Source organism: Rousettus aegyptiacus, unplaced genomic scaffold (assembly GCF_014176215.1).
Source record: "Rousettus aegyptiacus isolate mRouAeg1 unplaced genomic scaffold, mRouAeg1.p scaffold_m13_p_4, whole genome shotgun sequence".
Classification (NCBI taxonomy): domain Eukaryota; kingdom Metazoa; phylum Chordata; class Mammalia; order Chiroptera; family Pteropodidae; genus Rousettus; species Rousettus aegyptiacus.
In genome coordinates this window covers 64,226,463-64,252,292 of record NW_023416307.1, presented here as the reverse complement: position 1 = coordinate 64,252,292, position 25,830 = coordinate 64,226,463, and the positions used below count along the sequence as shown (strand labels likewise).

The following is a 25,830-nucleotide window of genomic DNA, read 5'->3' as shown; positions in this document are numbered from 1 at the left end:
TTTTGTATTCTTTCAGAGAAGGCAATTCTAACGGGAAGAGACATAACCGGGTTAGAGTAACAACAAAACCTGGAATTACCCCTGAGAGATCCGATAACTACTAACATGTCTGACACGCACCTTTCAGACAGGATGCTAACTGCAGGCCAGCAGATTTCAGCATCCAGCTATCAGGCATTTGAGTTCAGAAGCGAATCTGTGCCTCAACTTGATTAGGAACGTGATGTTTAAGGCATTGAGGGGGAATAGCTCGGGTGGGTCACTCAGTCACTGGAATGATTGAATTGTGGCCACAAAAGATATGTCTATGTCTTAATCCCCAGAACCTGTGAATATGATCTTATTTAGAAAAAAGATCTTTGCCTATGTAATTAAGTTAAGGATCTCGGGTTCATATCTGGGCAGGCCTTAAATCCAATGGCTAAAGTCCTTATAAAAAACACACAGAGAAGACAATGTGAAGACAGAAGCAGATATTGGAGTGATATAACCACAGGGAAGGTTAATAGTGACCAGAAACTGAAAGAGACTAGCAATGCCTCTCCCCTAGAAGCTCCAAGAGGAGTGTGAGTCTGCTGATTTGATTTTGGACTCTGACCTCTAGAACTGTGACAGAATAAATTTCTGTTGTTTAAAGCCTCCCACTTTGTGGTAATTTTGTTACAGCATCCCAGGGAAACAAATACACTCACACAGCAAATCAGAGAGCCAAGGGGCAAGCTGGCTGCATGTCAAAGCTTCTATAGTAAATAATGGGTGCCAAGTGCCATCATCTTAGCCTAATCTATTCAGTGCTGGTTTTGTCATTAGATTCAGAGTAAATCAGAGAATCTCAGCAACTAACCATCACCAGTTTAATGAAGATGGAAAAAAAAATCATTCCATTTATTGAGCACTAACTAGGTAATAAGTTCTAACTACTGCTTTACCTAGATTCTTTTGTTAAATCCTCCAAGCTACCCTGGAGAGAAAGACATTATTTACTGATAACGTGATGTCAAGAAGATAAGAAGCTTAACAACTAGTAAGGGACAGAGCTGACATTTGGACACTGGTCTATCAGGCTCCAAGTCTCATGCCTTTAGCATGACAACTTGTGGGAAGGGATATTAATACTGACAAAATGGGGAAATAGTAAGATAAGGACATTCCTCAAGGACTATTTCCACGTGACTATGCTTAAATTCAACAATATCTTTTCCATCCAAGAGAGGGCTGTGACGTCGCCAATATGAGTGCCGACATGATATTTCAGCACTAAAGCAAATTCCGTACATATATCATCCAACATTCATAGCGCCTCTTCAGGGTACACAGCACAGATGCTTCGTGGAGGTGAGTCAGCATTGCCATGTCTTCAATCATGTCAAACTCTGGGGGATTCATCCGCTGGACTTCTTCCTCCTTGACACATAGACTCTGCACAGAGAAAAATATAAGATATATTTCCCTGTTTTTTCTATGCTCATTTATCTTGCCATGCTTTGGAAAGAACTTTCAGAGAGTCAAGAAAAAGGTGTCTCGTTAGAGGATGGGGCCAGAAGAAGTTAAATCGACCTTAATGTAAGAAAAAGGTGTTCATCCTGCCCAAGCTTTCTCTTTGCCCAAAGAAAAAGTTTAAAAAAGTGTTTTTGTTGAACTAAAATTTTCTAAATCAAGTGCCCTGATCTTGTAGCTCCTTCTGACTCTGACTGCCTCCGAGAGTATAGACATCCTATTACACATGATCTGGCCCCCCTAGAGATGTCTCTGCATATCCTGGAAGTTTAGAAGAAGGAATCTGGAATAAAGAATCAAGGAGGCAGACTCGTCCTTCTAGACTGACTTCAAGACCTAGCCACTTTCTCAAAACTTCTCCAACTTCCCCAGCTTATTTTTTGTCTTTTACCATATATACAACTATCTTGACATCATTAACCCTTGTGCATGTTTTAATAATTGACTATGTCAGAATAATTTTCCAGCTATATTATGAGCATGTTAAGGAGGAGTTTTGGTGTGTCTTCTTCTGTAATTATTAAAGCACCTATCAAAATGTTAGGGTCATGTGGGTTCTCAATAAATATTGACCTCTTAATTAATATGGGTACATTACTACTACCAAATAGCTGCTTAGAGTTGCTCTCAAAGTTTTCTAACACTACTTCCTGTAGCTCTTTTTTCTTAATGAATAAATATTGATATCAACCAATTGCTCCATTTAATCCCACTTGGTGATGGCTTCTTCTTCCAAGGCTCTTACACCCTCTGTATTTTTGATCCCATTCCTACTGACATTCTCATTTGACATTGTTCTAACAATATTATCTTTTCTTTTGAGTCACTTCAATCTTCATATTTGAAGGACTTCTGTAGAACATAACTAATGTTCTTCCACAAATATTACTCTACAGCCACTGGCTTTATTGCCTGTTAATATTATTAAGACCAATAGTGATTGGAAGTATAGTTATGTCTAACATCAGGAGGAGGAAGCTTGGAGTCAGGGAGATGCAGAGTCAGGCTGGGGGGAATGGGATCTCCATTACATAATGGAAGGATGAACAGGGCAAAACAAACCACCTTTATACTCTTCTTTCTACATCATTAACTTACTGCTTTATGCTTTTCTTCCTATGATTTGTTTTGAAAATCATAGTTGTAACTACATTATCTTATCCCTTAAATACTGTTGAAAAGACAGCAGTTAGGGAAAATGTGCTCAGAATAGCAAGCCTCCCATCTGGAGAACTAATAAAATTGAGTTGGATAGCATCAAGAAAGTGAAAAGGCAACATACAGATTGGGAGAAAATGCTTGCAAATCATATATCTGAATAATGAACTTGTGTCTAGATGTATAAAGAATTTCTTACAAATCAATAGCAAAAGAGAAATAAATAAATCAAAAAATAGTAAATGGTTTGAATAGACATTTCTCTAAAGAAGATACACAATGACCAATAGAGATGCAAAAAGATGACCTATCATTAGTCATTGAGAAATACAAATAAAAAATCACATTGAAATACTACTACATACCCACTAGAATGGCTATAATTAAAAAGATAGATACACAGTGGGGGGGAAAAAAAAGAAAGAAAAGTATCATCAAAACTAGCATCGAAAGGGATCCATGCCAATGAAAAACTATTGTTGAAGGGCTAACGGCATTGACATACATAATAGTTACTAATAAATTAAATTGTGTTGGGGGGAAAAAAGATAGATAATAACATGTCGGTGAGGATAGGGAGAAATTACAACTCTTATACATTGTTGTTGGGGATGTGAAATGATGCATCCACTTTGGAAAACTGTTTGGCAGTTTCTCAAAATGCTAAACAGGTGAATTACCATATGATCTAGCATTTCCATTCCTAGGTATACACCAAGAGAAATTAAAACAGATGTCCATGCAAAACTTGCATATAAGTATTCATGGCAGCCTTATTCATAATAGCCCAAATTCCCCCCTAAATTCCATTAGTTAGTTGTATAAAATCTACCTAATTGGGGATTTTTTAATGTCCAGATTCTGTCAGGAGGGCATATTAAGACACTATAAATAGAGTTTATGAGTGGCTTCCAGAAATGTACAACTCAAATGGCAATGCTTTAGAGCATAAATTGTCCAAATACAAAAATAGGGATGTGAAAAGATAAACTTTCAGATGATGATTATACCTGTTTGTTACAGGATGTTATAGGATGTTATGCAGTTGAGGCAGATTTGAAGGAGATCGGAGAATTGAATATGGGCAGGGACTCATCTGTAAAACTTCAAGGAAGTGTTCATCACAGTCAGGCCAGGAATAGGGCCCAGCTCACTGCCATGGGGCTAGCAGGCAGCCTGAAGTCAACGATGTAGGTGACAGTTCTAAGAGTAGGATGTCTGCTCAGTATCACTCTGCTGTTCTGATTGGCTTGGTGATAGGGAGAAGGGTTTAGAGACTGATATAGCCTCATTACACCTTCCCTTTGTGACTCCTTACAGTCTAGTTTATGCTCTAAAACTTGCCCTATCCTTTTCTTTAAAAGGTCATAAGTGACCCCCTAATTCTGAAATGCAAGGCTTTCTTCAAGCCCTTAGTCTCTTTCTGTAGCATTTGGTGTTACTGATAGACCATTCCCCCATCTCTTGGCTTCTCTGACACTGTGCTATTCTTATTCGAATGATCTGTCTCTTTCTTAATCCTAGAACACAGTTTGCTTCATAGCTCCTTAGGTCATTATTCACTCCAGGAGGCATCTTTAAAAAAAAAAAAAAAAACTTGAAACTTTGATGAAAGAAGTGGAAGGCATCATGAGTTCTAGATTCAATTATCTACCACTGGCAATTAGTTTACTATGACTTACTCAATGTTTGCCATTAAATCTTTGATAGGAAGTGGAGGAGCTTCTTAAGCATGAATAAGTTTTTCGAAGTATATCAGAGGCTTTTCTTACTCCAGGTTTTTAATTAAACTATTAGTGAAAAGACATTTAATTATTTGATTAAATTGAAAACCTAGTCATTCCTGAGGTGACATAAAGATTTCTTTACCTTTCCATCTATTGTCTCAACAATTATTTTGCCATCATCACCACTTCCTTTAAACGTGGCCTCAACATAAGTGTTCTTGTCATCAGGAACCCAGCATTTCTTCTTCTCTATAAAGAAAAAAAATGTGTACTTGTATGCAATATATGTCAGACACTTTCATACTTATAGATATTATCCTCGTTCTGCTAATTCTGCTTGTTGACTTGGAATCACCGATATAGGTAATTTCAAAATTAGATAAAATCATAAAGGGTCATCCTGAAGATACACTCACACAATGACTCTGTAGGAACAAGAAATATTTCAGCAAACAGAAGTTGGGAACATCATAGGCCATTTTGCTACAAGAAAGTTACCTGTCAAAACCTTAACCACTCCTCCCAACCCCAACATTTACCTCCTACGCACAACTCCAGATCTTGGATGTGTGCCTTGGTACTCTGACCCTTCCCAGATCTTCTCCAAAAACTTCACTCAGAAAGGTCTGGTTATATAACTAAATGAAAATTTAGGTTAGTGGTCGTGTCTGTTCTTCAGGGTTTCTTTAGACCTTATTTATAATTTTGGGATGAAAGCCTGCTAAGAGAATTATATGGTAGAATTGTAGGGAGGAGGATTAAGGAGAAAGAATATAGGTTACCTTTGTCATGAAACATAACTGATTCGTGTTATTTTTTTCCCATATATTATTTTTCTCTCTTCAGACTCCTCATGTCCTGACCCATCTCTAAGCAAAGTAGCTCTTCACAATCAATAAGAGGTTTCTGATTAAATGAGCCAGAACTCTTACAAACACCTAAGGCAGCTTCTCTGGCCTCTCCTTCTAAGAACCTTCTCAAGTTCTCTCCCACCTAAGGCAAATAGCCAGGGAAGATGAATAAGAAACATACATTTAAAGGAAAGTGAGCCTTACAAAAAGTTCACAAAAGTCCCTTGTCATAGCTCCTCAAGTAGATAGCAGGAAGGGGAGAGGAGAGCATTTGGTGGGGAGAGGAAAAATATGAACCCATGGCTAGGAGATGCACATGGGTTCAGAGAAACCCTGCTGCAACCACTGATGGTAACGCCAACTTTGTCACCACCACCCTAATACGTGAATCACAAAAACACGAGAGGCCTCATTGCTGCCAGACAGGGAGCCCACCAGATGCTCTCTCCAGAGGTTGGGAGATGAACTTGGGGACAGAGTGTGTAAGAAGGAGGTGAATTTGGGGCACGTTCACCCGCCTTCTTCCACCATGCTTGTCTCTGCAAAGAATTTTGTTGCTCACCATCTTGACATCACCATTTACACTGGCTCCCTTCCCCATTTCCCTGATTACAACCAATTTGCCACTAAAACTGCTAGGCAAAAGGATTTCTGTATTCTTATCTGACTGATTTTGCGTTTGCTTCTACTTGTCTTTTGCATTCTAAATACTGAGTTTGCATTGTATTTATTCTTTTGGTCTCATTTTGCAGAACTGGATTTTGCTTTGTGTTATGTCTATGAAAATAGGCTTGCTTATGAAAAGCACCCATTTCACCCACATTTTGTGTATTTAAGGCAAATACACTGCTTTTAAAACCAAATGTTTATCACTTGAAAAAACGTCATGGATATCACCTGGCACAGATCTCCCTATCCCCCTCCCCCCCTTTTTTTTTTTAGAAAAAGAACCTGAGAAAAGAGATTAAGAGAGATATCCATAGACACACAGCTAATTAGTGACAGTCATTAGAATACTGACTCTAGGAATTAGATTATCTACCTCCTTAAATCAGAGCCCTTCTATTACAACATACTTCCTCTTACATGCTCAGCCTTTTTTCCTCCAAATGTTCTCTCAAGGACTGGGTTTAACACTTGCCTCATGATTAGCAATTTCTTTCATCACCCCTGGAAACAGTGGGAGAGAAGAATTTTGGGAAACTCTTCCCCATCTAAGGCCCAGTCTCTGATGAGGATGTTTTTGAAGATGAAGTAAATGAACTCAATCAACTTTTAATTCTTTGTATTCATGAGTAATTGCAGAGACAGATGTGTAGACAGCAATGGATCAGAGTCATGTTACCTGGATTTTATTTGTGGCTTTGCTAGTAACAAGATATAAAAAATGGCTTCGTATCTTTGGGCCTTTGTTTTTTCATCTGTAAATTCAGGAGGTTTGCCCATACGATTTCGTATATTTAGGTGATTAAATATTTTTTCCAATATAAAGGTAACATGTTTATTGGAGAAAACTTAAAAAGTAGAGGAATGTATAAAGAATTTTTTTTTTAATCACCAGTGCTGTAACTCAGAGATAACACTTTTAACTATCTGAAGCATTTCTTTCAAGTCTTTTTTCTATAATATTGCTCAAAATTGGAGTAATATTCATTTAGTTTTGTAGTTATTTTAAGTAGATTATTTACCTGTCCTAATATAAAAATCACCTTGATTTAGCTTTGGAATGATGTCTTTATCTCTAACATACTTCCTTTCTGATATCCAGCAATTAAATTAATTGTATTATAATAATGCATTGCATTTGTTCTTTACATTTATTGTCTCATTTGGTCCTCCTGGAAGAAAGTAGGCAGAGCAAGGATTAGTATCCCATTTGGCAGAATGAGGAAACCAAGGCACAGTAAGGAGAAGTGATTTGCTCTAATTTCACAGCTAGAGAGAGGATCAAGGACAGGGAATTTGAACCCAAGACTACATGTCAAATACTATTATCACACTGCTTTTGGTTAGCTTAAGGACAAAAAAAATACTCTATTGTCCACTAGCCCAGGAGGATGAAAAACTGTAGGTGAGTCTCTTACTGCTGTCAGTGCATGACTATGAGGAAGAATTATTTGGCTGAAAAATAAAAAATAAAAATAAAATAATAATAATAAATTATGTGATCATTATATTTTAAGTAATTACTTACAGCGCTGAGTCTACTAAATGTATCATCCAATTATCTCTAATGCTTTGGCCCGATTTTTACTTTCTCACTGGCACCAATCCGGTCTTGTCCTTTGTTATCTAAACCTCCTGCGATAAGCGTTTGCGTGACCGGTTCTGACCTCAGGGATAGTTCTATTATTGTATTTGATTTGATGGATTATAATTAGCTACTCTAAAATCCAATCACAGTAATGAAACCCAATGACTTGAAACTGGGAACTGATCCAGAGCCGGTTTATGATGGAAATATAATGTCCTACATAACTGGCTTGAATTCTAATTGGTCATATTAAAGCCTAATGTTGACTGATTCTGAGTACTAGAACAACACTCAGTCTGTATTTATGTTGCACTGTTGAATAATTTTAGAATTAAGGTATAGAGGAGGCTTGGTGCTAGATCACACTGTGAATCTGACTCCAAAGCTCCAATTAACTGAAATTTGGAAGATGGCCGTGTAGCCCAGACATGTAAAGAGAGAGGGGAAAATATATGATTTATTTAGAGATTTTCATGTAGCACTCAGCCTTTATCTCAAGGCTAAATCCTCATTAACCTTTGTTTTTCCTTGTAACTACCAAGAAATTATTAATCAGGGAGAGCAAGTCTCCCAATTATCTTTTGTTAGTGTTGGCTGAGTGACCCTGCTGACCTAGAAGACAGCCAGAGGGCAAAAGTTCCAACATTAGTAAATTCTGAAGAAGGTCAGAAATGACTTCTATTTCTCCTGTCTTCCAGAGTCTTTTCCTTATTCCTCATTTACAGTGTACACACCCCACCTACAGTCTAAGTCTCAGGCTCCTCTCTCTGCTATGGCATTCACTGAAACTAAAAGGCTTCTGAGAAAACCTTTATCTGGGGCCACTACTGGGGGTGTCTGTATCACAATATCACTTCCTGGAAGAGTAAATTTGTCTTGGCACCAAGCAAGGAGAACATGGGCTTGGGCTGCCTCCCAGGTCCTCCCCCACCTCGCCCCCATACTCTCAGCAAGGCTCCATTCCTCCCCTGGACACTCTGAGTCCCTCCATTGCTCAGTCAGAAATTCATAGAGGCAGATTACATCCCAAGCAAATAAGTTAGACTCCAGACCTGACGACTCCTCTCAATCAATCAAATATCTCAGTTGCCACCTGGAATCAGTAAAATAAAGTGGCCTTAGCAGCCACCACAAGTCTTACCATCCAAGGCCGTAGCCTGTGGTGGAAGGAGCTCCACTTCAATTGTTCTGAGGAAGGTTGCAGCCTCTCCAAGCTCTGACAGATCCATCCTTCTTAAAGCAATCCACCCAAAAACACTTAGGCCTAAAAGTGAGCTGAAAGGATTCACTCTGCAGAAGATAGGTCAGGGAGGAAAAGGAGAAATGAGGCAACAGGCATTATAAAGAAACCATTCACTATAGATGAACTAAAAAAATGTTAAGTCTTCTTTTTAACTACTTTTCTTCCTCCTCTTTCTCTGCCATGTCTCAAGTTTATGACAAAATTGGACTCCAGAACATCTGACTCTAGCAGGGCCAACTTATCCAGTAGGCACAGAAGGCATAGTGCCTAGGGCCCATGATATTCTTAGGAGCCCAAGAAAATATTTTAATCTTAATGTCTTTTAAAATCAGAAGAAGTCTACAGCTACCCTGAACAAGCCTGATCCTGTCTGATCTCGGAAGCTAAGCAAGGTCAGGCCTGGTCAGTACTTGGATGGGAGACCACCTAGGAAAACCAGGTGCTGTGGACATAAAAAATAAAAAAAATTAAAAAATAAGGGGTTGTAAACTGACAAGGTCTTTGCAATCTGTGAGGTCAACCAAGGATTGCCTCACCAAAAAAGAAAGAAAGAAAGAAAGAAAGAAAGAAAGAAAGAAAGAAAGAAAGAAAGAAAGAAAGAAAGAAAGAGTTAAATTAGAAGAAACATATGAATATATATATAATAATGAATCAAGCCTGCATCTTATTAATTAGTCTTTATACAAGCACAGTTGTAAAATCTGATTTTTCATATTTTTGTGAAAGATGGGGCCCAACAAGATAAAAGTTTCTAGAAACATAAAAGTCATAATGTAATTGTGAACCACAGTACTCTGACCTTGGCAGGTGGGAGAATGGGCCCGATAGAGTAATGTCGAGTTGTGAGCACTGGGTCCCTTGCTAGCAGTGGAGGAAGGGCTTACAAGTATCTAGATGCAATGAGGTAGATGGAACATCATAGTCAGGTGATGGTAACAGAGGGAAGAAAGTTATTTAGACAGATGTTTGACGTTAGAGAGTAAAAGAATGAAAAGGTGAGTATCCTGGCAGAGATGAGTGTCTGGAAGCAGATGGTGTACAAAACCACTGGCAGACAGACACTTAGGAGGCTGGCCAAGGACAGCAGTGGGGAAGGAAGCACATGCCACAGGCAGGAAGCAGGTTGTGTGATAAAAGGAGTGAGCGGGTGTGAGTAAAGGAATTCGTAGGCTCAAATGGCATGTTTCTATGCTTGGAGGGACTGCTTGTTGAGCAAATCATCAGGGCTAAATTCATTGAGTGTTTATTTGATACCAAAACTTTACTTATTTTATCTTTAATCTGTACACTTTACATTTGGTAACACGGGGGAAAAGAAACGTCATGTGTACCATCATGATCCCAAATGAGAGGTCATCCTCTCCGACAAAAAAAAAAAAAAAAAAAAAAAATCTAAGGCTTTTCCCTCTTTGCTCAAGTTTGCACTACAGTGTTATTAGCCCCATTTACAGATGAGAAGGTAGAAGAAGACTTGCCAAGTTTGCTTATCTCTGGTGCCCCACTCGACGACTGAGCCGTGGTCTACCCCCTCCAGAATGAACTATCTGTTTCACACATGGGTGACAATTAACACACCTAATAAAATAATGTATTCCTTTTCATTGAATCTACTCTTTTCTTCACGGTCACTCGGATGTGTCCAGTGACACCACCTCTGGGATCTAAGAGCGTGGGTTAAAGCAAAGACTAGCGGTCCAGTCTAAGAGTTCATTTTATCTCTTCTAGGAAATAGGCATGTGACTTGTAGGTTCAGTTTCCTCACCTATGCAATGCAAGGACTAGTTATAATCTACAGAGACATTTCCTGAGGCAGAGAGGAGAAAAGGTACTTGAGAGAAGCACAGGAGCAAAAGCCCAGACATGGCACTGAGGGTAGCATTTCCCAGGAGAAAAAGATGAAACGGAACTTTCTGCCAGTGAGTATTCTGATTCAGGAAGAGTAATAATAATAAAATAATAATAATAATAACAATAATAATAAAGCACTTGAATAGATAGAATGGAGCAACACAAAGGAAAACTCTGAAAGTAGGCAGGGACATTTAGAAAAAGGCTGCAAAAAGCATTGTAGACTCTGAGCAGAGACCCGAGGAAAGCAGTATTTTGGGAAAATGGCTCTGGCAGCAAATTCAGGGTGGATTGGAACAGGGAGAAGCCGTAGTCAGGGAGACAAGTTGTGAGTCTGTATTTGTGGGAGAACTGAACTGTATCTTCCCCCTCTCACTATATGTGGCTTCCTGGTGGCTTTCACTCAGTAGGCAGAAGGGCTCAGGAAGTAGATTTTGGATATAGAAGATATTAATAAATGTGTATGTGTGTCTGTACGTGTGTGTGCATATGTGTATACAAATTTCCTGGAAGAATCCCTAAGAAATGGATATCTAGGAAGCAGGAACAGGATATGGATGGGAGAATGGTACGAAGTTCACTTCATACTATTTCGATCTGTTTAAATTTTTGGCATGCACATGTACTTTCATAATTAACAGATTTTTAAAAGTAGTTCTTATTATAACATTCAAGGATAAAAGTTCACATCAAACCATAGGGCACACAGCTGTGTAACTCTCTTTGCTAGTCTGGACCACTTAGCATATTGAAAGGTATATAGGAAACAGTATGTGTAGAAGGCAGCCCTAGACAGGAGAAAACAGCACATGCCAGGAGAACAGAGGACCTGGCAACTGCCTGCAGTAGGTAGCTGAGGCCAAGAGAAGGACCCACCTGAGCAAAGGAAGGATCAGAATCTTCTTTCCTCCGTGGCCTCCTCCTGCATCCACTAACCCAATGCCCCTACTATCCTCTGGGTCCCTTTAGTTTCAAGTTGCACACATGGCTTTAGAACTTTTTAGAATAACACACTTGTCACAACACAGTTGTATCAACACCTTAAAGAAGAAAATGAAAGCGCCCAAATTCCCAAAAGAAGTAAACAAATTAACCTTGCCAGCAAAATAAACAGGATTATCTTTTAGAGGGATAAATGAATCTATATATTGAGAAGAAATTAAATTTGAGATTGGTATTTTGGCACGTTTTTTTGTCAAAGGATTCCGAGATCTGTTGTAAACTTTCATCTGCTAGTAAATATATCGAAGAGGCAGAAGAGAGAAGGCAGCTGGGCCAGAATGTTGGGAGAGGAGAGGAAGAAATAAGGGTTGTCTGCATGCTGCTGTGAATACCTTGCTTCTGGACCTGGAGTTTCCTTTGAACATTCAGGAGCTTGATTTGTCAGTTCTACTGAGACGATTGGGCTCCAGGAGTCACATAGCTATACTCATAAGTGTGGAGACCTTATTATTTATTATCCAAACCTGAACATATTTCTTTCATACCGGGATGCATTTGAGAGTGAAAGGGGGTGCTATTAAAATTAAACCAGGGCAACAGATATAATCTGATAATGCCCCCAAGCAAATAGGAACAGATGGACACCCCACTCATAAGAAAATTAATGAGTTGGAACAACAATTTATAAATTGGTGATGAAGACAGACCTTTTTGATAACTTCGAAGTCCAGGTTACTGGTATTCATTATTCACAGGGTACGTAGACAACATTACTATCAGAAAGTTGAACTCAGAGAGAGGCCTCAGATCCTTATGTGTTTTGGCATTCAGTTTGTAGCACAGCCAAATAAATCCCCATGTTCTGCTCTAGCATATGCTTTTTCAGGGACTGAGTGAATAAATATGTAAATCACTACTCTTCCATTTGCATTGACATGATGCAATTTCCAGAAATAAATGTATCTTCGTTATCAAGTTGACAAGGTAAAGGCAAGGAATGGGAAGGCCTTATCTGGAAGGGAGAGTTGAGATGTGAGTTTTTCACCTTGGCCTGGAAAAGATTATGTTGGTCCAAATCTAGCTGTCCTTGACAGGAAATAAATTAACACCTGTCATGTGAGCAGTAACATGAGCCTGGGAACCAAGCATTCCAGGTGGCTGGGGACTGAAGCCTTTTCCAAGGTTTGGGACTTCTGGTACTAAAACCAAGAAAGTCCCAGGCAGGTTGGGACAAGCCAGATACCTACTTTTAAGTCTAGAGCATTGAATTATTTTAAGAATAAAATCTCTAGTTTGAAAATGTTATTTTTATGTTGATTGTATTTTTGTGGTTGGCCTTTCCCCAAATATTTTGTAAAAAGCTTTTGAAAATGTCCATTTATACTCTTATTAAGTATATATTTATTGTCTATCTGTAATTCCTAGGTTCGAAGAGTACAATGATGGGCAGGATAAACACACTATGTGCCCTTTTAGAGCAATAGCTTGGGACCGAATTGGATATGAGGGGGTTGAGGGTGGGAGGAAGTTCCTTCTGTCTTGGAATATGATTACACTTTAGGCAAGTTTGTAGAGAAAAATTTCTGCACCCTGGGGAAGATTGGTGCTGGTCATGTGGCAGAGGTCAGGATGAGGCAGCCCAGGGGGAACTGTGGAAGCCAGGGCACAGGTGAGCTTGGTGCAGCTGACTGCAGCTCACCACTCAGCTAAAACCTTAGGGTTGGTGATGTTTTTCTTGACACGAGAGGCCTTTTTCTTGCACGATTCTTTCACAGACGCCTTCCCTCCCTCATCATCTTCTGCTTGTCATCTACCAACATAGAAACCTGGGAGTCACCTCTAATTTCTCCTTCTCTTTCTCACCCACGTTCAATTAATCACCAAGTTCTATTGATGCTTTAATTATCAAATTCTCATCTATTTTTAGCAGATGGTTTGGAGTGCCCACTAAGCCCACACACTTCTATGAAAAGTACCTGCCGTCACCCGCAGGCATGAATCACAAGCTGTCATGTCTGTAAGGTGACAATGATGCCCTGGCCCAGCTGATTACACCAGGTGCAAGTACCTGATCCAATCAGGGACAATCAGAATGTCTTTCTCAGAAATAGATTTGGGACTTAGGTACTATTCTCAGTCTGGACTTTTTGTTTAAATGGAGTGATTGATTGAGTTTGGCATTATGGTGTGGTCAAGTGGTACAATGTAGGGCAAGAAGTAGAAGCATTAATCAAGAAGGAGTCACAAGAATGAGGAGAAATAGCATTAGGGAAAGAGAAAGAAAGATTGCTTGCTTATATTTCAAAAAGTGTTCCTGGTTAGAACACCTCTTGAGACCTGCCTAGATTCAACTCCTGCCCTTGGTTTCTTTAAGATCTTTCAATAACCCTCCAATAAATTTCCATTTTCCCTTCAACTTTAAATTATCCTGAGTGAGTTTCTGTTTTTGCCATAAAAAAAAATATCCTTAATGGAAACATTGTGCCCCAATCTTTGACTTAATACAGGTTCTTATTTTTTTTTCTAGCATGATGGGAAGATTGTATGTAAATAAAAGTCAGCACCATGTCTGGTGCATAGTAAAATTTCAATCAGTGTTAACTACTCTTATTACCATTCAACAAACATTTGTTCAGTCTAAATGCTGTGTTAAATATGCAGGAGGGTAGCTTTGATTTCTAAATTGCTTAGTGAATCTGAGATGTGCAAAACCATGCTAAAGGACAATAGCTTTGGGAAGTAGGGAGTGAAATTTGCAAAGTGACAACTGTAGCTGGGTAGGAGGAGGTTAGACTATTATTTACTAGGCAGTGTCTACCCTGGGAAATGACAGTGATTCTAGACCTCTCACTGCTGCAGGTCACAGTGAATCCATCACTAGTCGATTTTATCTTTTTCAATCAGGGCCAGACAATAAATTTCTGGAGGGAGGGGATGCAGACACTGCCTCCTTTGAAATTCATACCACCTTGGCATTCTAGTGTCTTAACTGTAAGCAGAAACTCAACAAGGCCTATTAAGTAAATTGTTAAAAGTGTTAAATTATTTTCATGTTAGCAACCCCAACAGTTTTTCAAGTTGGCTTCATCATAATTGATTAGATTCACTTGAGTTCTTCATCAAGTTAGGTTATTATGCATGTTTATTTTCAAAGGCTTCCACTGCTGGGAAACCATGATGCAAGTAATAAGAGGAAATATTAATATTCCTCTGAGTAAACAAACACTAAGAATCTCTTGACAAAGCCTCTTCCATTACTAAAATTGGAGACAAAGTTCCTGAAAATGAGAATGGATTTATCTAAATGTCAACAGAGGAAGGAGAGAATTATCAAGCACTTAAATGATTCCCAACATGCTGGAATATGTGTCTCACGGCTGTAAGTGAGATACATCTTGTTACAAGGCCCAGTGAACACCATGAATCTGGGAAATGCCTCAAGATGCTCTTAATTAGGGGCACTACTGGGTAGACAAATGATGCTGATGTCTCCTAATATTCATGCTGCTGGGATAATCTGTTATATGCCTCAACTCAGTCAGGTTTACTTAGTAGAAAATTCCTAATAGTTTAGTCTTTATGCATAAATCTATTACTCCTTAAACAGCTACAAATGTGCATTTTATTTATTTATATGCACTTTAGCTTTCTATAAAAGCAAGGCCATTAAATAGGTTTATCTCCTTAAAAGGGAAATGTTAAAACGTCGAATTGGATTGAATTGAATTGCAAATTAAGAGTGCTGAGCAAGCTATTGATTATTTGAAACACTCATTGCAAAGGGTGATTATGATGACAATTCCAGGTCCAGAGGCAATCCAGTCCAAGTCCTGCATTCTGCTCTCCCACCTCTGGCTCTCTCCTCAGCCCTTTTTGATTTGACCTTTCCTCCTATCATTCCACAGAAACTGTTCCTCTAATGATCTCCTAAAGGCAAATTCTAACAATACTTACTTTTCACTCTAATCTACTTCCTGGTTCTGGGATGCTGTCCTGTTTCCACCCCCTCCCACTCCCTCCAACCGCCATGTTCATTAACTAATCGAAGGCCCACCCCAATTTAACATAGTAGATATCAGTGACATTTCTCTTCAGCTCCCTCCTTCCATTGGTCCCTCTCTTCCAGTTTCTGGTTGCCCTCCTATCCTGTCCAAGACTATCTCCTTTTTCTTCCTATCTTCCAGTCTCTGATCAAACCTCAAGTTTTCTGCACTCAGCTACTTGCCATTTACCCAGAGGAAAACTTCCGAATAAATTCTGTAATGTGTTCACTTTTGAGTATGCTCTATTAGGCTCTGTAGGTTAAAAAAGCAACAAAACCTCCAGAAGTACCTGCTCTAGTAGGGCTTGGGCTACAGGGATGTATATCAGCTCTTACAATTGAGATGAGAAATGCTGGGATAGAGCCACCCACAAGATGACATAGATCTGCTTGTCTATAATTGTATTTTTTAAATAACCGTTTGCAACTCCAAAGAAGGAATCTCAAGTGTCACTGAAATGATACCTGTAGAGTCAGTACCAACAGTATTTTATAAGAATAATAGTTACCAGTTGTGAGGGTTTATTGTACACCAGGCATTGGGTTAAGTGTTTTATACATAATAACTCTTTTAAAGTTGCAGCCGCTCTTTGAGGGACATATATAATAACCCACATTATATCAAGCCACTGACTGAGACTTGGTGCGGCTGAAAGTGGTGTCTCTGCTTTGGAATCCAGTTATCCTTGATTCCTATTTCTCCCTTCACCTTCACAACCAATTATGTGCCAGGCTCTGCTGACTCTTTATCTAAATCTCTCTTGGAACCATCCACATCTCTCCATTCCCCCAACAGCACCCTGGTCAATGACATCACCATGTCTCTCTTGGTTTATTGTTTTACCCTCTTAATTGATTTCTTGACTGTAGCCAATCCAGCATGAAGCTACATATATGGGAACATAGTCATATTAACTATTTAAAACCTTTCCACACTTTACTTAAGACAAAGTCCAACACGTTAACAGGGCCTGTACAGCTCTTTGCCCTCTGGTCTGCATGATGTCCTCACCCCTTACTCTCTCATCCCCAGGCATGACCTGGCTGGTGTACTACTAGTAGAGGCCAAGAGCACTCTCTGACCTCTGGGTATTCACATATCATGCAACCTCCGCCTGGAACATTTAGCCCTGTCCCTACTCCGGCTAATTCCTAATCATTCCTTGTGTCGCTATTCAGCAATATTTTTACAAGACGGTGTTCTCTAGGTTGTGTCTCTCTTACATGCATTCTTAGAGCCATTTATTAATTATATCATAATAATCTTTATTCTATATTATTATTATTATTATTATTATTAATTGTAAATCTTCCTAATTAAGATAAGTGAACTTAGGACAGGGAATAAGTCTACAACATTCAAAGTGGAATCCAGTCCTTTGTACAGAGTAGGGAATGAACCAACAAATAGGCCCAATTAGTTTGCCTTCTGAGTTCATGCTCCTAAAAAGGATGCTATATTGTCTCCTGGCTGAGCTCTAGCTTAAGAGGGATCATGTTCTTCATTAGAAAAGATTCTAACCAAGATGTAACATGTCCTCACAGATAATGTGAGATCACCATCTCATTCTCTAAGTTGGACGAGAAATGAAAATCTAGGTCTGTGCTTCAAAAGGAGTATATGAGGACAAAAATCAACTGGTTGATTATACCAAGAAAACTGAACTTGCAGGGAAAAATTTAAATAGTTTATTTTTGAATAAAAAGTATTTGTTAAGAAATCTGAATTGTATTATCCTAAGATATTTAATCCATGAGGTTTAAGAATTAAAAGTTCTTTAATATCAGTTACCTCCATCCTCCTTAATTTAGAAGTGGATATAAAAAGGACCAGCAAAATAAATGATTGGCCCAAGTTCACCAATGATGGTGGAGCCAGGATTGAAATATTGACAGTTTTAAGCAGAGTATAGAAAAAGAAAAATTCATGATAGATCTATGAACAAAAACTAAAGAAAACTAAGATTGTATCTTTGCGCTTTAGAGTTAAAGGAAAATAACACTCTCCTATAAAAGACAAGTTAACAGCACAGAGAGTGAATACTACATGGAATAGAACATTGTCACAATATAGTAAAATATGCCTTAGTGTCAGTGACCTATGATCTGCATAATAGCTTAACATCTAGTTTAGAATAGCGGGGATATTATTCAACACAAATGATATGAATTAGATATATTTCGTGATTCTAAAAGGTGATGCATAATATAAAGCCAAGGTATTTTTTATTTTATTCTCATTGTTTTTGTATTTTTCTAGATGATATGACATTAACCCAGGATAATTACATGAATTTTAACTACAAACAATTATAATCAACATCTTCACATGATATTTGAATATATACCTATCTAAAATGAAAATGGAGAATTATATATTCAAGTGTAATTAATTTCAACAAAACCGGTTGCACTTTTTGAATAACAAATAAGTGCCAAGAACTGGCAAAATACTTGGGATACCGAAATAATTAATATATGGCTTCTACTCTCAAGTTTTATGCCTAATAGGAGACAAGACTTATCAACAAATCATTTTCAGTAGATTAAATGCAATTGTGAACGTACATTCTCCAAGAGATTATAAGATAAAAGTTAAAATTCTTACCTCAGAATGATTCTGTTCTACAAATACATTGTTCGTTTGTTTTTTCTTAAAATATTTCATTTCATATAATAGATAACCCTCATTCGAAAAAAATTAGTAAAAATAGCAAATCGTCTTTCATACCTGTCATTCAATATCTTGGTGGAAAAGGTAGAGATAAAAACCTGCCTTGGAAACAGCAAAGAAAATGAGCAGACCAGTGCTGCATCAAGTTTTTATATCCTTTAGTCAAGGTCAATGGTGACAACCTCAGTCAATTTTGCCATTGTTTTTGAACCCATGGATCTGGAATTGGCACCCAAAATGTCTCTGAGGCAAGGGTGTGAGATGCCAGAAAACTATTTCATTTCTTTAATCCAAATCCACAGACTAATTTAACTCATTCTCTAAATGCTTGCTGCATAATAGGATCAGACAATATTAATAAGAAAAGCAGCAACACCCCCTTTATTGGCGTCAATTTTAGAGTCTTGAGCTCTAGAGCTATCTCTCCCAGTGATTTTGAATAAGTTAAGGGTCTCAACACTTTCCACATTGCCAAGAAAACAGTTAATAATAATTGTTTACAATTTATTTAGGTCATTATAGGCATATTCAGAAGGAAAATAAAATTAAGGGTTTACTATGTTCCAAGCACTGTTCTAAGCACTTTGCATATGTGAGTTCCTTAAGCCTCACGACAACCTTAGAAGACAGAACTTTTATTATTCCCATTTTACAAAAGAGGAAACAGAGATAATAAAGTAGAAATTTTTGGAGATGAGATTTGAGCCTAGAATGTTAGGGTTCAAAATCAATTCCTGTAACCTTTATGATATACAATATTAGCTCATAATTCTGATAACATTCTTTAATTTCTTCCCCTTAAAAGTATTACTTTAAAAGGTGTCCTTTCTATCCAAGGAAATTTATCGCTACTTGCTTCTTCCAATAACCGGGGAATTTTCTTTTGCTGCAGTCTAGGTGAAGAAAACAGCTAACCAATTAAGATAAAAGGCAAAACATCCAGTCAAAGCCCTTGGCTTTGAATCACTTTTCCAGGACTTGAAATCCTTTTGCAAAACCTGAAAGTGTCTCCCTGAAGCAAAGGACTCTCTGAACTATGTTTAAAGTAACTTGAGAAGTGATATAAAAAAAGTGGAACTCTTTTGGTTGCAGGAAACATCTCATGCAATCAGTTTTCAGTAGTGATGGGCCAGTCCTGCATAACTCTTCCTCCAAACCAATTAATTCACCATTTCCCATTTGGGGGGGGGGGGCAGGGAAGAGAAGAGAATAGAAAGACACCTATACTGAAGCCTATTACAGCAGTATTGCGGGGAGAAATGGGCTAGTAATGGATGCTGAAGCAAGTACTGCATAATTATAACTAACCAGTTATGTTAACATGAGCCAATATGGCAGCCTAATGGAGATGATTCTTGTTGCTTCTTATAGGAATGTAATTTAATTAGAATGGATAAACTGACAGTCAGCAGTAACCTCACAGAATCCCAGGTGATATGAGATGAAGCATGAAAAATATCACCCTGGCTGGCTTTCAGTTTGTAGGAAATAAACATTAAAGCTGTCCATTTGACCTTTGGGCCATTTTTCATATGTGCTTAGGGCTTGAGCATGATTGTATTGTTGCGTTTAGACTTTTTAAAAAGAATCAGTCCAGATAAAGAAGACAAAACTGTTTAATTTGCATTTCAAAGAGCTCTGAGGATTCAAAATGTCCAAATGCAGAGGAAACTAACCATATTAGGTTTTTAGAGGAGTCTAATTTGGAATAAATAAGAACCAGTTGTTAAAAGTAATAAACTTCTTACTATTTTGAATGGTCAGGAGGAGGGATGTATACCAGTAAACTCTGAGGGCAGGTGGTGGGGGAAAAAGAGGAGGTATATGTGGTGGGGAGAAGGTGTGTGTTAGGCTCTATTAAAAAAAAAAAATCCAAGAAAGAGCAAGAGCAGGATCAGGATATTGCTGATGTGGCTTAGTTCACAAATCTACAGGGTAGAAGATGTGGCAGCCCTGGAAATTCAAATTTGGTCTGTGATATTTTATTATAACCCCAGTGCAATGATTTCTCATTTAACGTCATTGATAAGATTCTGTTATTTTTAGCAAAATCATTTTTACCATAGGCTAATTGATATAAACAAGTGTTAAATTCCTACCACATCTCATCAACATTATAACACAATGACATTGAACTGAAAGGACTTTGAGGACCTGCTGTAGTGTGAGGCAGGGTTACTTGTCCTCTGGGTTGAATAGATAATGAGAATCGAAACATGACCCTTAATGTAAAGTAAGCCATGTCTTATATAAATAAAGCAGGTAAGAGCTAACCTCTGTCAATAGATACTATATTCAAATGATCAAATCTTGTAGATAAATTGACTGACTAGACAATAAAATTAAAGTAACCTATATAGAAACTCCTTTGAAGAAGTGCTACATATTGGTTATCATAAATCATTCTACTTAAAAAGTAGTTGATCAGGTAATGTACAGAACCAAAGGTTGAATTTCAGCTCTTACAATAGCAATTGCTGAAGATGAAATGTTTTGCAGCATTGACTACATTGACTACATACTAAATGGTTTTTACTAAACCATTTGAGAGCCCAAAATTTACATGATGTTGCTTTTAAGCACAATTTATAACAAGTTATGTTCTTCTCTTCCAACCTAGATAGAAGAGTCGATGTCATAAGAGATGTTAGAATATATTAGAGGATGGAGGGAAGGAAAAAGTCTTCCATACAGGTTTGCTGCAGGTTTACAAAGAAGAAACTTTTGAATCTTCTCAGTTCCAGAGTGCCCACTGTCTTCCTTTCCCATGTCTAACCTTGTGATTTGAGGATGAGCACATTTGTGAAAGGACTGATGTGTGGATATATAGTGATGATATCATGTTTGTTAGAAAATAAGATAAAAAATTATGAGAGTTAGTAAAGAAGTTATTGTGGTATTTAAATGAGAATTATAAAATGGTACCACAGTATATATACAAATATGTGCCATAAAAATAGTCCCAAGTGGCTATCTCTGAGTGGTGGGATTATAGATTCTTTAAAAATTATTTTGTATCTCTAATGGAATAGAGGATTTTCTAATTTTCCTATAATAAATATGCTTTTTTTTGCGTGTAATAAAAAATATCTTAATATACCTAGTATTTCTGCATGTAAACTAGGATCAGAATTGGGTATACGACACATATATGTGCGTGTGTGTATATGTGTGTGTGTATATATACAAATGCACATATGTAATTAATTAACATATAAATAAGTCAAACATGTAAAGATCTATATTCGCAGCAGCCCTATTGACAATAGCCAAGATATGGAAGCAATCTAAATGTCCATTAATAGATGATTGGGTAACAGAGTTATGGTACATATATATACAATGGAATATTACTCGGCCATAAAAAAATGAAATCTCACCATTTACAATGACATGGATGGACCTAGAGGGTATTACACTGAGTGAAATAAGTCAGAGAAAGACAAATACCATATGATTTCACTTATATGTAGAATCCAAGGAACAAAAGAAACAAACTAAATGAAAACACTTATCGATACAGAGAACAAACTTGTGATTGCCAGAGGGGTGAGAGGGTCGGAAGGCTAGATGAAAAAGGTGAAGGAATGAAGTACAAATTAGTAGTTACGAAAAAGTCATGGGGACGTAGAGTACAGAATAGGGAATATAGCCAATATTGTTGTAATAGGTGTGTATAGTGCCAGAGTAATAGGTGGATAACTTCATAAATTATATAAATGTCTAACCATTGTACTGTATACCTGAAACTAATGTAAAATAATAAAAAAATAAGTCAAATATTTATAAAACTTTTTTTGGCTTGCTTTTGTCCACTTCTGTAGCTCATATCAGATCTTGCATTTTATCCTTCCACTCACATCATCCTCCTTGCTTTCACCCACCCCACACATGAAGAGGTTAACAATTTAGAATTCCTTTGATATTTTCTCTATGCCTATATGCTTATGTAGACATGAAAATATATCACACATTGATATTGGTTGTTTAGCAAAGTGGGATCAATATATATAGGTTTCCATGTCCTGCTTTTCACACTAAATACTACATCATTCAACACCTGCCAAACCAACTGACAAAACTCTAATTTATCATTTTAATGGCTGTATAATATTCCACTGTGTAGATGTACCATAGTTTATTTGGTAATTCCCTCATTGAAGTTTCTGGGGGGTTTTTTTTGTTTGTTTTTTGCCATTATGAAAACTGTAACTAGCGTCCTTGTACATGTATCATTACTCATAGTTTTATTTCTTTGGGAAAAGTATAGCAGGAGTGGAAATGTTAAGTCAGAAAAAATGGATTTAAAATTTTAATAGATAGTGCCAGATTGCTTTCCAAAAAGGCAGGAACAACAATTTTACCAGCCATGGATAAAAGTATTCTTTTCCCTGCATTATTGGAAGTAATTGACATTCTCACTCTTTGTAGTTTATGATTCTGATAGGTATAAAGTAATTCCTCATTGTAACTTTAATTTAATTTCCCTATTAAAAAATTTGAGCATCTTTTCAAATGCTTATCAGTCATTTGAACTGTTTCTTGTCTGAGTTGTTTATTCTGCTTGCTTATTTTGCCTGTTTTTATGGGGTATTTTTTTTCTATTAAGTTTGTAATTGAGATTTTTTAAAAGCTAATATGAGAAATATTTTTAGAAAATCAGCATTCAAAGAATGCCACAGACAGCCTTACTATATCTAAAGTACTATACATAAAAATAATTGCTCATAATGACAACCTTGAAGCACTGAAAGATACCAAGGCATATTTTGAATCCAAGAAATCAAATTATACTCAGTATAATTTTAATGACCTTATATAACTCAAAGTTCTAATATACTGGCATTCACAAAACCAGATAACCAGATGTTCAGTCATATAACTTCTGGTGATATATAACTTGGTAATATCCAAGTCTTTTGGCATACATAAACTTACTCATACTCACTTGGCACATTTCCACACAAATATTTTAAAATTCCAGTTTCTTGGTCAAAAAATATACTGGTTGAATTCATTAAATATATTTAGATTTCTCTATTATACCAAGGTAAATGTACAACTAAATTAGTAAAAACAATTTGGTTTAGGATGTGTAATCTAATCTTATGCTGTCATCTGTATTATTAAAATTTATCATATCATTTTTTTTCTGAATTCATTTATAGTAACATTTGTCTTATATTTTGATATAAATATATTTATCTTTTCTTTTTATAACTACCGATTTTTTTTTTTTTTTGTCTAGCTTTGGAGGATTATAAATGGTTATATTTAGTCAGTATTTCTTGGTAGTCCCAGTATTAGTTGCCAAGGGGAACGACAACAAAACTGCCCTTTGTAAATGAACAAGTGAGAAAGAGGAAACTCCAAAATAACAACTCAGATAAGATAGAAGTTTATTTCTATCATAAAGTCTGGAAGGAGTTAAACCAAAGCTTGTATGTATGCCATAGATAAGCAATCAGGTTTCTTTCTTGATGGTCTACTGTGCATGATTTCCATTCCCCAGGCCAATTCATGATTCAAAATTCTGTTAGAGATTCATCCATTTTGTCCCTTTCCAGTTGAGAAGAGGAAGAAAAAAATATGGGCCATGCCCTTTAAAGATCTTTTTTCCAGAAACTGTTGATTATTTTCATTTATGTTACATTAACAGCACACTAACAAGAACTTAATTACACTTAGTTGCAAAGGATGCTTACATTTTGCGGGCTACTAGTGAAGAGAGACTATATGCACCAGTCTTTATTTCAGGTGGCCTTGTGCTCAACTAAAATTTCGGGGTTCCAATACACTGGAAGATGAGGAAAATCTCACTACAAGTTTCAAAACAAGAATTAGCTGAGACACTAATGGTTTTGGAAAATAAATATATCTTTTATGAAGAATTTATATTACTCGATAGACAAATAAATGATGAATAAATAACTGGACTCACTTCTAAAAGTTTTCCAGAGATCGTTGCCTATCCTTAACCTTGTTCGTCCAACACAGCCACTCTGATTATCATTTTTTTAAATCTAGCCAGTTGAACAGTTATTTTAGCAGATAATACTTCCTTAGTTGGAAAATTACTACCAACCACAAGTGACCTAGCAAAACCACATAAAGGAGAGATTTTATTTTTCTATCCATTTCTCAGTTTTATCAATTGTTCATCCTGTATGCCTGATGTTCTCAACCATCTAGAAACTTCCTTTGTGAGACTGGTAAAGGGTTAAAGAAAGAACCCACTAATGAAAAAAAAATTTTTTTTCAGCTAGAGTGTTAATGCTGCTGCATGTTTTTAAATGAGTGGCTAGATTCAAAGGAGTAACTTCTGTTTAGATGCTCTCATGTCTAGCCTATTTTCAGTAAGATTGCACGTTGCAAAAGAATGTAATAAATTTTATCTTTAAGAAGTAAAGATAGATGCAAAACAGATGCATGGTTTATAAAGTGGGTTTGTTATCTGGCTGTCTTTTGAACTTGAGATAAATTTGAAAATATATTTCACCAATGCTTGCTGTATATTAAAAATAATTCAAACTTTCTGAGGAAATCAGGTCTCTAGTTTTGAAATAAAATATCTGTGTTATTAAAGTTCAAAAATTAGAATTAGAGACACATGATAGGCAGACATGTGTCTTTTGATTTTATTCTTTGATCATGTCTAATAGTAATAAAAAGGAGGAGATGGAGAAAGAAGAGGAAAGGAAGAAAAAGAAATATCTGATCTGACAGGCTCACTTACAATTCCACAATTTCTGGAAACTTCTGGGCCTGTCATTCAGCAAAATGACTTCTTCCTTCATGACTGACACTGAACCCAAAAGCATAAAATGGGCCAATAAAGCTAGACTCTTATGCAGTGATGCTTTGACAAACAAACTCTCCAGGTAGCATTTTATTAATCAATTCATGCCACCAACAAGACTGTTAAAATTATAAATCATGCAAATCAGGGCTACCTGATTTTGCAGCTGTGAGGCAGACTTCTTTGTGAAACTTCTACTTGTCCTCAGTAAACTGAATATGGTAAAATTGTCAAGTCTAAAATTTTTCCCTGTTCTGCTCTCTTTTCCTCATTCTACCCTCTCACTTGTGAGGATAATGCTTTCTGATCTTTTCACTTATGTCCAGCCATGATTGGTCAGACTGGGCAGCTGAGCATTGGACTTTGTGCCAGGTGTGGGGTGAATGCTGGTAAACAAGGCAGGTCCCTGCCCTCCAGAAGTTCATGCTCTAGAGCAGAACTTTTCAGCCCTGTGTTGGGGCCCATTACCAATTATTTGAAACAGAACAATAATAACTATAATGCTTATGTTCCCCAGTAATTTTTATTTTAGACTCTCTCTTTCTCTCTTTCTATCCTCTAACACAGAGGTCCCCAACCCCCAGTCCATGGACTGGTACCGGTCTATGACCTGTTAGGAACTGGGCCACACAACAGGAGGTCAGTGGCGGGCAAGCAAAGCTTTATTTGTATTTACAGCTGCTCCCCAGAGCTAGCATCACTAACTCAGCTCCACCTCAGATCGTCAGGCATTATTCTCATAGGAACACTAGTCCCTGGTGCCAAAAAGGTTGGGGATCACTTTTCTAACATATT

General features: G+C 37.2%; 1 protein-coding gene and 1 pseudogene across 3 annotated transcripts in view; one reads left to right on the top strand and one right to left on the bottom strand.

Moving 5' to 3' along the window:
* Nucleotides 1-25,036, bottom strand: part of MYH15 (myosin heavy chain 15) — a 138,043-nt gene extending 113,007 nt beyond the window's left edge. For all 3 annotated transcript variants that reach the window (XM_036219471.1, XM_036219472.1, XM_036219474.1), the window contains exons 1-4: nt 24,973-25,036; nt 8,629-8,777; nt 4,525-4,631; nt 1,276-1,419 (exon numbers count right to left, since the gene is read on the bottom strand). In XM_036219471.1, coding sequence (XP_036075364.1) covers nt 1,276-1,419; nt 4,525-4,631; nt 8,629-8,716 — 339 coding nt within the window. In that variant the 5' untranslated portion in view covers nt 8,717-8,777; nt 24,973-25,036. The remainder of the gene's footprint in view (nt 1-1,275; nt 1,420-4,524; nt 4,632-8,628; nt 8,778-24,972) is intronic.
* Nucleotides 9,068-9,181, top strand: LOC118602015 (annotated as a pseudogene).
* Nucleotides 25,037-25,830: the final 794 nt, after the last annotated feature.